Source organism: Mytilus edulis, chromosome 3 (genome assembly GCF_963676685.1).
Source record: "Mytilus edulis chromosome 3, xbMytEdul2.2, whole genome shotgun sequence".
Classification (NCBI taxonomy): Eukaryota; Metazoa; Mollusca; class Bivalvia; order Mytilida; family Mytilidae; genus Mytilus; species Mytilus edulis.
This window is the reverse complement of record NC_092346.1, coordinates 94,732,927-94,746,599: the sequence shown is the minus strand read 5'-3', so window position 1 is coordinate 94,746,599 and position 13,673 is coordinate 94,732,927. Positions and strand designations below refer to the sequence as shown.

Sequence of the window (13,673 nt, the reverse complement as noted above, 5' to 3'; positions counted from 1 at the left end):
GACATGGTAGTATGATGGGGAGATTATTCTTATCTGACTGGAGCTTGACATGGGAGTATGATGGGGAGATTATTCTTATCTGACTGGAGCTTGACATGGGAGTATGATGGGGAGATTATTCTTATCTGACTGGAGTGACATGGGAGTATGATGGGGAGATTATTCTTATCTGACTGGAGCTTGACATGGGAGTATGATTGGGAGATTATTCTTATCTGACTGGAGCTTGACATGGGAGTATGATGGGGAGATTATTCTTATCTGACTGGAGCTTGACATGGTAGTATGATGGGGAGATTATTCTTATCTGACTGGAGCTTGACATGGGAGTATGATGGGGAGATTATTCTTATCTGACTGGAGCTTGACATGGGAGTATGATGGGGAGATTATTCTTATCTGACTAGAGCTTGACATGGGAGTATGATGGGGAGATTATTCTTATCTGACTGGAACTTGACATGGGAGTATGATGGGGAGATTATTCTTATCTGACTGGAGCTTGACATGGGAGTATGATGGGGAGATTATTCTTATCTGACTGGAGTTTGACATGGGAGTATGATGGGGAGATTATTCTTATCTGACTGGAGCTTGACATGGGAGTATGATGGGGAGATTATTCTTATCTGACTGGAGTGACATGGGAGTATGATGGGGAGATTATTCTTATCTGACTGGAGTTTGACATGGGAGTATGATGGGGAGATTATTCTTATCTGACTGGAGCTTGACATGGGAGTATGATGGGGAGATTATTCTTATCTGACTGGAGCTTGACATGGGAGTATGATGGGGAGATTATTCTTATCTGACTGGAGTTTGACATGGGAGTATGATGGGGAGATTATTCTTATCTGACTGGAGCTTGACATGGGAGTATGATGGGGAGATTATTCTTATCTGACTGGAGTTTGACATGGGAGTATGATGGGGAGATTATTTTTATCTGACTGGAGCTTGACATGGGAGTATGATTGGGGTAATATTCTTTTGGTTAATGTACTGCCATTTTGTAAATGAGAGACGAAATATATCAATGGTGTGAATGACATCTTATTGTCGTGAAATTGATTGGCAAAATTTCAAAAATATGTTAAAATTGACAGGATGTGCTGCTCCCTTAAACACCATAGAGTCAAGAACTACAACCATGTAACCAAGGTCAAAAATATATACAAAAGCAATATATCTTTATTGTACAACATGTATATTATACACTGCTGACATCCTTACTTTCTGGTGATAATAATAAATAAAACGAAGGCATTTAACAGTAGATTTACATAGTAAACGTAAAGTAAATCAGAAAATAATAAGTTGAACGACTCTTCGCAAGTAGTTTGAATTCTCTGGTGGGTAACATGGAACCATTTAAAGAACGCTGCAAAACCCGTTAGTCTTTTATATGAGTGATGTTTAATGGAATTTTGCTTCCATAAATTGTTTTAATTTACATTCACACTCTTTAAACAACAAATTAAGATAACGTCGAAGAATTATTTCTTTGGGGAATTTATTCTGTCCTTGAGAAATAAGCCTATCAGAAAAATTGACTCATAGAAAATATCAAGTATCTTACAACAATAATGACCAGTTGTGTTCATGTTTAATGCTTTATTTATCACATTGTATAAACTTGTTAATTTCAAACACTTTTTCTAAATCTTTATTCCTGGCATCTGTAGGAATAGTTCTGATTTGTTACCAAAAAAGACATTTAAAATATGGAGTATGAAATATAAAAAAATATATATAAGAGATTTTAAAACACTGTAACTGTCTTCGTTACTTTTATTTTGTTTACGGCATAGAATGTACAACTCAAATGGTTTTGATAGATGAGATGTGCCAAGCTCTTAAAACAAGTTCAGTTGTAAGTTTTGAATAACCTTATCAGAATTAATCTAATATTTGCCGTTAACAACATTTACTATAAATGACCTCAAACGCGACATAAATCTACACGCAGTTCTGGATGGAACTGGCACAAGAATATGATGTGGCAAACTAACACTGGTCTACACAAGGTTCTGGATGGAACTGACACAAGAATATGATGTGCCAAACTAACACTGGTCTACACAAGGTTCTGGATGGAACTTGCACAAGAATATGATGTGGCAAACTAACACTGGTCTACACGCGGTTCTGGATGGAACTGGCACAAGAATATGATGTGGCAAACTAACACTGGTCTACACGCGGTTCTGGATGGAACTGGCACAAGAATATGATGTGGCAAACTAACACTGGTCTACACAAGGTTCTGGATGGAACTGGCACAAGAATATGATGTGGCAAACTAACACTGGTCTACACACGGTTCTGGATGGAACTGGCACAAGAATATGATGTGGCAAACTAACACTGGTCTACACACGGTTCTGGATGGAACTGGCACAGGAATATGATGTGGCAAACTAACACTGGTCTACACACGGTTCTGGATGGAATTGGCACAAGAATATGATGTGGCAAACTAACACTGGTCTACACACGGTTCTGGATGGAACTGGCTCAAGAATATGATGTGGCAAACTAACACTGGTTTACACACGGTTCTGGATGGAACTGGCACAAGAATAGGATGTGGCAAACTAACACTGGTCTACACACGGTTCTTGATGGAACTGGCACAAGAATATGATGTGGCATTCGTATTGCATTGTTATCAACTATTTTGACATTCATAAAATGTGCATGTATTTTTTTATTCTCGCAGAAACGCAAAATCACAATTTGTTATAATATTGTCTGTTTCAGCATCTCTCTCACGGAAGGTGGCAGCACCTTTCTCGTTACTGTTATGCGTTATGAATAAGTCAGTTGTTGTCCATTCGTTTGATGTGTTTTATCATTTTATTTTGCAATTTCGTTATGGAACTTTCGTTTTGAATTTTTACTCTGAGTTCAGTATTTTTGTGATTTTAGTTTTTACGCCTAATATGAATTGTTATGCGTTATGGTGACTACAAATCACTGAAGCATGACTGGAGCGCTCCCGCCTCCCCCCTTAAGGTCAGTCAGTGGGTCCCCTTTACAATCCATTCCTTTTCAATTCTTGATCACTGGAAGAACGAAAGATAAATTAAAGAGCATAAAATATCTACAATATCCCAAAAAAGAGAAAAAAAGTCATACAGCTTAAATTAACAAATATTATACAAAACTGTTTCAAAAACTGTTGGCATATACTGGAATTAAGCAAGTCTAAAACGGCAAAAAAAAAGGTATGGAAACACGATCTTATGTGACAGTCACAAATCATTTATAAAGAACTTGTGTGTTTTACATCATAACAATTGAAACCTTTACGATAATCGCATTGCAAATTGATGTTGCATTTAGAATAATAGATAAAGCGAATTGATATCAATTCCCGAATATGCCAGATGCATGCCATGATTTGTCTGTCAAATGACTGTGTGATGCGCACCTGTATGTGTGTTGTTGTGTCTGTGCTTGTCACTCACGCTTTCAGCATTCATCACTGGCTAGCAGCTTGCTGTGAAAAAGAGAGCCGAGTGCGTAAGTCTTTCCTGCCAGTTACAGCCTCTCATGCAGTAAGACCTATGTGGCCCAGATATGGGATCCTCCACGAGGTGATAGATGTAAACTGGGCACCTCACGGCCCCAGGCAAAACCACAAGGTCTCGGAGGAGGTTTGGCCCCTAGATGCAATGCATGCTAGGCCCACCGGTGAGTGGATACGTCCTGGTGCCTGCAAACCAAACCCCCAGCTATGGGTAAATAGTCTCACTGCCTTGTGGGTGACTGTGGAAAGTCAAAGGCTATGGGAGACAACCCAGAAAGAAATCCAGACAGCTACAATCCGTTAGCATGGTAATGCAATCATCTACGGGAAGGACTACCCAGAGAGAAAACCCGGCCCACCAGAGTGGAGGTTGGACGTTGGGCTAACTACCCAACTTCGTAAAAAAGAACTTGTTACAGAAACCAGAAACGCTGAAGAAACCCAAGAATGGTGTACTGCTGAGGAACCAAACATGACACATTTGGGGGAAAGCCGAAAGGAAGCTCAAAAGCCGATCGGTTTCATAGTAGCGCCAAAACAAAATATGTATATAGGATGTTGGAATGTTAGAACAATGGCAGACATATCAAAAGCAGCACAAGTAGCGAAGGAAATGAAAAATTATGGTATGGACATACTAGGTATCAGTGAGAGTAGACGGAAAGGATCGGGTGAAACCAAGCTTCAAAGTGGAGACACAGTGATATATGTCGGGGATGATGAACATCAAGTCAAGGGGGTAGCCATAATGATGAATGAAAGAGCTAAGAAATCATTGATGGAATGGACACCTATCAACAAGAGAATGATAAAAGCAAGATTCTATTCAAAGTATAAGAAACTGACAGTTATACAAGCATATGCTCCAACAAATGATGCAAAAGAGGAAGAGAAAGAAGAATGTTACCAACAACTACAAGACAATGTTTCATCCTGCAATAAGAATGATATGCTTATAGTTATGGGTGACCTGAACGCAAAAGTAGGCAAAGACAATAGCCATATGCAAGAGGTGTTAGGAAAACATGGATGTGGGACAATAAATGAAAATGGTGAATTATTATGCAATTTCTGCCAAATCAACGGCCTCACCATAACAGGCTTCATTTTCCCACATAAGGAAATACATAAAGTAACATGGAAATCCCCTGATGAAAAAACAACAAACCAGATAGACCATATAATGGTACGAGGGGACATGAGGACATCAATAGTAGATACAAGAGTAATGAGAGGAGCAGATGTGTATACTGACCACTACTTAGTAAGGTCAAAGATCAGACTCAAACTGGCAAGAAATAAAGGTGATAAGAACAAATGCAAAAGAGAGAGATATGACCTAAACAAACTAAAAAGTATGGATGTAAGGAAAAAGTACAATATTGAAGTAAGAAACAGATTCCAAGTACTGGAAGAAGGCATTATAGAAGATCCAGTGTTGAAATATGAAGGTGCAGTAGAGATATACACAGAGGCAGCTAAACAGGTATTGGGGAGCAGTAAAAAGATCAGTAAACCATGGATAACCAACAATACATGGAAAATGGTTGATGAAAGAAAAGAAATTAAAAATAAATTAGAAGGAACTAGATCGTAAAGATTAAAAGTGAGACTCAACGAAGAATACAAGCAGAAAAATAAAGGGGTTAAGAAAAGTGCCCGAGAGGACAAAAGGAAGTGGTACAATATGATGGCTGAAGATGCAGAAAAAGCAGCAGAAAATGGCAGAAGCAAAGAGCTTTATAACATCACTAAAATCCTAACAGGTGAAAGAAAGAGGCAACACACAGGAGTAAAAAGTAAAGAAGGAGAACTGAAAAGTGAAAGAAATGATATATTGAATAGATGGGTAGAACATTTTAGTGAAGTTTTAAATAGGCAAGACCCTCTTCATCCAATTTCAGAGGAAGATGTAGATATGGCCGAAATTATAATAGACGAGATCGATCTAGAAGAATGGACAGTAGATGAAGTTAAAAGAGCACTGAAGAAGACGCAAAATGGGAAGTCAGCAGGAATAGACAGCGTAACACCAGAACTTATAAAGGCAGACATCGACCTTACAGCAGAGAAAATGGCAGAAATATTTAATAGCCTATGGGAAGAAGAAAATTGGCCATCAGACTGGAGAAAGGGATTGATTTGTAAGATCTTTAAGAAGGGCGATATGACAGATTGCAACAACTGGAGGGGAGTGACGCTTTTACCTGTTTTCAGTAAAGTATTCTGCAGAATGCTAATAGAAAGAATAAAAGAAGGAATAGACAAGAGATTGAGGAATGAGCAGGCAGGATTTAGACCAAAAAGAGGAACAACTGAACAAATTTTTATCCTTCGAAACATACTCGAGCAAACAAATGAATGGAGGGCAGCTTTAATAATACTTTTTATAGACTTCGAAAAAGCATTTGACTCAGTCCACAGAGGGATTCTATGGTATATCATGAAGAGCTATGGAATACCTGACAAGATCATAAGAACCATAAAGGAGATACATTTATACAAAGGATTTAAGTGTTCTGTCATCGATCAGGGAGAAACATCAGAATGGTTTGAGATAAAATCAGGAGTGAAACAGGGATGCTTAATGTCAGGTTTTCTTTTCCTTCTAGTCGTAGACTGGATCATGCGGAAAACAACTACAGACAAAGCCAGAGGGATACGATGGAACTTTAATACTGTTCTAGAAGATCTTGACTTTGCTGACGACATCGCACTTCTTTCCTCAAAATTTAGCGACCTTGATGAAAAAACACAGAAATTAACAACTGAAGCTGAAAGAGTTGTAATGAAACTTAACCCCAAAAAGTGTAAAACTCTGAGATCAAAGCAAACAAAGAATAAAGAGTTGATAACACTATACGACCAGAAAGTAGAAGATGTAGACAAGTTCACATACCTGGGAGCAGTCATGGACAAAGAGGGAGGAGGAAGTTGTGACATCAAAAACAAAATACAGAAAGCAAGAGGGACATTCCATCGCCTAAGAAATATATGGTATGCAAGAGGAATTGGCCGAAAAACAAAAATACACCTGTATAAATCATTAGTTAGACCTGTATTATTATGGATGTGAAACATGGAAACTAACAAACATTGAAGAAAAGAAACTTAATACTGTAGAAAACCAATGCCTAAGAAAGATCCTAAAAATAAGATGGCAAAGTAAAACATCGAACAAAACAGTAAACGAAATAGCTAACACCAGAAACATCAGTTGTGAAATCAGAATGAGACGTTGGACATGGATAGGACATATTTTAAGGCGTGAAAGAGACAACAACAGCTATGTAGCTTTACAATGGGCACCTGAAGGGAAAAGAACTAGAGGAAGGCCAAAAACTACATGGAGAAGAACAACAGAGAGAGAAAGGAACCAACAAGGATGGACAAGTTGGAACGTAGCCAGAACAGCGGCAAAAAATAGAAAAGGGTGGAAAAGCAGTGTGGAGGCCTTATGCGACTTCTGGCGCGGAGAGAATTAAGGTTCAGCTTAAGGATGTCATAATTTAGCGCAACAACAGTCTGGTCATATGATCTACGAGATCTAACATACAGAATTGAAGGGCAATACCTCAGAGTATTTGTCAAATAAATATTAAGATCATGTTGTTTGTATGTGAATTACCATGTTTAATACTTTCTGTAAATGGATTTAAAATTCATGTTCACAATAGATCTGTATATACGTGTGATACATTTGACCAACTAATGATATATCTCCTGTCTGGAAAATTGAGTCGATATGCATGCGTTAGTTGCTTACGTGATGGTCAAATAGATATTATCAAGCTTATTATTATATTAAACCCTAATTGCTTTAATAGTTATTGCTTATCCAATAAGTGTCATTTTGGTCTCTTAATTGTGGAGAGTTGTCTCATTGGCAATCATACCACATCGTCTTTTTTATATTATATAATATTCTATATGCATATATATTTTATGAATGTAAACAAGTGACAATCATTAAAATTGAAAGGTCTTTGTCATATTTGATTGGGAAATTCAAATTCTGTGTATGTATACTAGTTTTACATTTGTCCAGTCATATACAAAAATGATCAATACATCTATGGTCTAGGAAAGTATGTAAATATAAAAGACAAAACTTCAATACATCACATCATATAACGATGATTTATTTTCGCAAAGTTCTGAAGACAAAGTCTTTGAACATTTTGATTGAATCATTCTATTATATACCGGTTAAATGGTTAATTACTCGAAAAAGGATTCGAGTAACCGGTGAGGTAGAAAATAATTTATTTGACGACATCTTTAGTTATTATTGTTTTGTTGTAAAAGTGCAGTCAAAATTGATCATTTGAAAATATATTACCCTACCGATCTTGACCAAATGACACAGAAATTAACAACTTATAATAGGTTTTCAACAATGCGAAAACCCCACTCTGCATAGTCAGCTATAAAAGGCCCCGAAATGACTATTGTAGAACAATCCAAACAAGAAATTAATAGCATGATTTACGTACAATATAATGAACGAAAACCAAATATGATATATAGCAACAAACGACAGCAATTGAATAATAGGCTTCTCACTTGGGACAGGCAACTACATGATTATACATAATTTGGCGGGTTAACTATATTGCCATTTTGATGTTGTTTTTTAAAGTTCTATAGAACTAGGATAAGGAATATAAATAAACGACGTTGGACAGTCTTTCAGTTTTTAAAATACGTTCTTTGAATGAAAATTAAAATTGATTCCTGTTGTAACTGTAAGTGTTGAATATATTTTGATGGTTTTGATCGGGTGACAATACAATGTTTGTTAATGAAGAGTACAATGCTAATAAACAGATTTATTAATGGCGACTGAAAGAAGCAATAAATACTGATAAAATAGAAAACCCAATCAACGAAAGAATTCATCTAATTGTCAATAAACCAAAATGAAACTGATCTGAAAATGTATATTTTCATATAAATCTTGTTTCCTTAATTTGTTATTTAATTGGTTTTAGGGGATGCTTATTTCATGTTAAAGTGGTTGAGGGGACTTGTATGTCATAAAATCAGACATTAGGGAATATTTGCAATAATTAAATAGAATAAGATGCATTACAGAATGTCTGAAGCAGCTGAGCAGTTCTCTAATTAACCATAAAACGGAGTGTTAGATGGATATCTCGGAAAGACAATATTTCTTTCCAGTTATATCAATATCTATAATGCCGATGAACTGACATGTATGCTCATAGTATATAACAAATCTGAGAAATGTGTGATTAAGTGGTAATATTCATGGTTAATACCAAAATGAAGCAGGAATTGGACTTTCCAATGGTTAAAGATTGTGTACTGTTACCAATAACTGCGTTGAAGTGGCAACATTTTTCAAGGTTAATGACTATAAAATTGATGTCAAGAACAATTGTATTCGATATGTTTCTCTTGATAACTAAGATATGAAATTTATTTTTTTTTGGTATAAATTAACGTTGTCTCTCACAAAACAGGGATACTAATAAACGTATCGAATACAGTATTGTATCATACAATCCTTCATGTAGCAAGGATAAGGCAATTTCTGTTTTGTTCAGATATGAAACAAATCTAGCTTTTTCTTCTTTCCCTTTCGAAAACTCATACAAATACTTCATTATATATATTCTTTCCGACAATGCAAGTATATTGTAAGTATAAATTGTCTGCATGTGGTAGTGGTTTTTGATGTGACTTTTGGTTAAAGAAGGTTTTACTATAAAACATGTTACGATTGGTTTAATGTTGAACTATGCATGTTCCTGTTGGTCAAAGGTTTAATTTGTCTGTTTCTGTTGGTTGGAGGTTTTATTATGCTTGTCACTGTTGTTTGAATGTTTAACTATGTATGTCTCTATTGGTTGAAGGTTTTACTACATGTACTATGAGTGTCCTTGTCGATTAAAGGTTTTGATATGCATATCTCTTTTGTTTGAAGGATGTCTTTTCTTGTCCTTCAGTGTTGGTTTAAGGTTTTACTATGCCTTTGTCTGTTGCTTAAATGTTTTACTATGCAAGTCTCTGTTGGTTGAAGGTTTTACTATGCGTGTCCTTGTTGGTTCAGTGAAAGTTTTACTAATCATGTTTCTGTTGGTGTATGTTTTTAATACAATGCATGTCCTTTTTGTTTTTATACGCCCGTCAAAATTACGGGACGTATTCTGTTTGTTCGTCTGTCTGTCTGTCCGACGTCCACATGTCGCACTGTAACTTGAGATATGCTATGTAAGTATGTGAGATTTCAACTTTGTATTACAGGTTTTTTTATAAGTCAAAATGGACTGTTTTTATGTTATTTATATGTTTTTATATTCGATCAAAAGCTCCTTAGAGCTTGTGCTGCTTATTTGTACTTATGTCGAATCAAAATAAAGTTTATTAGAACCACTTTTCTCTAATTTTTGTGCTATTTTCACATTTCTGACCGGTGTGAGAAACATATTTTTCCTCACTGGTGAAAAATCTGTTCACGGCAAATGATTGGTTGAAATTTAATTATGACGTTAAATTTTCTTGTTTTCTTCTAAATTTGTTTATTGTGACGTCATGAAAAAGGCGAACATGCCTGATGACGTCACACCAAAAGTACACAACTTTCCTCAAATCATAAAAATCATTAGAGAAACAGATTCCACCACTGTAACTCGTGTATTATGATATTTCTCCACCCTCAACAGTTAAAGGAGTAGGTTCAGTAAGACCCCTTTTTGGCCCCAAAATATAGCAGTTTTACAAAATTATGAAATTGTTATCTTTTAGCTATTTAATGGAAAGTAGAATGCTTCTGCTACATAAATATAGGCTGTTTTTGACAATACAATGTACACATATCGGGTACTAGCATCATTTAGTCATGCTAAATTACTGAAATCTACACAATTTTAGCATTTTAGTTAAATTTTAGACGGTTTCCGTCTGACTGAAATGAAAGTGGCCGCATTCGTGTTCATTCATAATATTGAAATGTAAGTTGTATTTGATGATAATACATAACATATATAAAGGTTGAGGATGAACACGGATGCGGCCACTTTCATTTTTGACAAAAACCATCTAAAAAGTGACGTTTTTTGGCATATTTCTAAATTTTCCATATTTAAGCTTGAATCGGAGCGTTTTTAATGACTAAATCAGTTAAAAAACACTTTCACAAAAACTAAACAAATCAATTGAAATAGACACTTAAGTGTTTAAAAAATGTCCAAAATCTTTCGTCAGATGAACATGAAATTTGAGGCCAAAATCAGCCCTTACCGGACCTACTCCTTTTAATTATTAAGAAAGTTCGGCAAGCTTCTCGCTTTAAATATCAAAATTTAGATAGGAGAAATATATCGTTATACACTTTCCTCAAATCATAAAAATCATTAGAGAAACAGATTCCACCACTGTAACTCGTGTATTATGATATTTCTCCACCCTCAACAGTTAAAGGAGTAGGTTTTAAGCAATAACCATAAATCGTTTTTGAGATACGGCGCGACATGTGAAAAAAATCATTTGAAACAACTATGATTTTTTCACATGTCGCGCCGTATCTCAAAAACGATTTATGGTTATTGCTTAAAACTTTACACACTTGTTTGTTATCTTTATCTATTTAAAGATCTGTATAATTTTTTGGTGATAATTCAAAATTGTATTTAAGAGTTATTAAGGTTGTTTTTTTTTAAAGGGGGGTCACACACAAGACGAAGGACATATCATGCGCTCGTGGCGCACCTGTTTATTAAGGTTTTATTATGCATATTCCTGTTGGTTTTAGGTTTCAGTTTGCCTGTTTAAAGTTTTACTACGTGTGGTCCTGTTGATTTAATGTTTTACTTTGCATGTCACTGTTAATTGAAAGTTGAACTTCTATCATTTAGGTTTGTATAGTATTTCAAGCAACTGAAGTTATAATTTAACTTATAAAATAAAACTAAATTGTATTTTAAAAAGCTATAACTATTATTAAATTGTTTTGACAAATCAAAGCATATTTTTGTTCATTGTGTTGATTCACAAAATTACACTTTATAAATTCGTGCATTCGTTGTGCTAAACCGCAGGTTTTTAACTATAAACTGTGTGCATAAATTATCAATTCTGTTTAGAAAACACTATTAAAGTTTTAATAAAAGTTATTTAGTTGTAAAATGTATGACACTTCCGTGTCCTGATATTTATCAGATATGAACGCTGATATCCCCATATGTATCCGTGAATTACTTGAAAGGCACAAACATGGTTATATACCACTGCTTGATCTATTGTCAACGGCAGGAATTGTTCCTTTTTTTCTTGTTTTTTTTAATGACGTTAATGGTAAAACTATGTTTACTTTATTTGATAATCTGAAGAAAGACGGGATGCTTTCATAACCGGGAAGAAGATGATCGACATGCTTTATACGAAGGCACGCAAGAACATAAAAACCACTTTTGAAAGTATAAAAGGGGTAAGGACAATTTCCACTGTAAATTTGTTTTATGTACGAGAAAAGAAAATATTATTTATACATACATAGTAGCTAAAATGGCAAATTACTACCAAACATTTCGATTGGAGGTGCCATAACTGAAGATCCTCTTTAGTATGTCAGTATATATTTAATTTTTGATATCATATTGACAAGGTTTTGTAGAAATACATTTGTACAATTTATTAAATGAACAATCAAATATAATTAGAAAACAAAAATTAAAAAATAAGCAACAGAACCACAAAAAGGTTAAAGGTTAAGTACACACAGTTTTAATGACAGCAATAATTAGAATAATCCAAACTTTAAAATATTTGGTCTTGTGTATAACTATGTTTGTGTATGTCAAATGTTTTCTCTTTTTACAAAATGGACAGGTCATGCTTTTCTCTGACTGTTAATGACGTCTTTATACTAAATATATTGGATGTTGGACGTGTACTGATTGACATTTGAGTCTTAGATACATGATTTTCTTTATTATCTGTTATTGCCTTCGTAATTATCAAAGTAAATTTCATTGAAAGTTGTGATATGTTCATAACAATTATACAGCTTCATGTAAAATACAAATAATATACAAAACGGAATGCTAATGTAATGAAAACCTATAAAGGGTTCGTTCTTTATCTTTGAACCTCCAATGTCAATGCATGCCCATGAGTCGAGCTCCTCGCTCTATGTGCACCAACTCTTAGCGGGTACTATAGCGATTTCTGAAATATAAAAAAATGCTAACAAAACCAAAAAAGCGTCTTGTTAAAAGGAATTACGCACTGGGATTTAAAATCAGGTATTAATATAATGCAAAAAAAAAAGCAAAAGACCAGAAAAGACAGAAATTTCAGCCTGACGCAGCACTGCAATTGATAGATTGAAACGGTTTTCACATCAATAACATTTTTGTCCCCATCACCAAGATATTTTTTTTAAATCAAAAGCAGTCATAGCTCTGGTCTCATTTTGAAGGGGTATTTATGCTGCATGGTTCAGTCTGTCTCAAATCTAAAAGTCATAAGTTTACATTTTTGGTCTCGTGACCTCAGCAGTATATATATCGGAGGAAAAAAGTTTTTTGTTTGTTTTTTGTATTCAATAACGTGATTTTGGACACATAAATTTTCTTTTATAAGTCAATTCGAATATCTCCAGGGCAATTGTGCGTAATTTATGCGTTGAATAATTCAGTAAATCGCATGCTCTAGTGTTTTTCAATTTTTCTATTCCCCAAAAATCACAAGACAAAGGGCAATAACTTCAGTTAGACATGATAAATTATGATGTTTACCGAGGCTGTTCATGTGTTTCCCAATTCTGTTCGAAACATTTTAATTGCCTTGCAGCCTTTTTCACAAATAACTTAGAAATATGAAAATTGAAGTTCAATTTAATATAAATTCATTTTGTAACTCATAGTTATTTAACCTCACGAAATAGAAATAACATTTAATCAAACACAACCTGTATGATGGTTTTTATCAACCGAGATAGCCTGAAACTGCTTATTATATGCAGAAACCCTTGTATTCAATAATTTTCATAATCACACCCAAACCCTCAACCCAAAGAGCCTAAGAAATTACTTAATGTAAGAAATTTCTACACTTTGACACTGTATTGGTTATATATATATATTATAAATATGATAAGGAACAG

General features: G+C 34.8%; 1 protein-coding gene across 1 annotated transcript; it reads left to right on the top strand.

Moving 5' to 3' along the window:
* The first annotated feature begins 4,112 nt into the window (after positions 1 to 4,112).
* LOC139515513 (craniofacial development protein 2-like) lies at positions 4,113 to 5,135 on the top strand. The gene has a single exon (XM_071305089.1). It carries the CDS (start codon positions 4,113 to 4,115, stop codon positions 5,133 to 5,135), a length of 1,023 nt encoding a protein of 340 aa, XP_071161190.1.
* Positions 5,136 to 13,673: the final 8,538 nt, after the last annotated feature.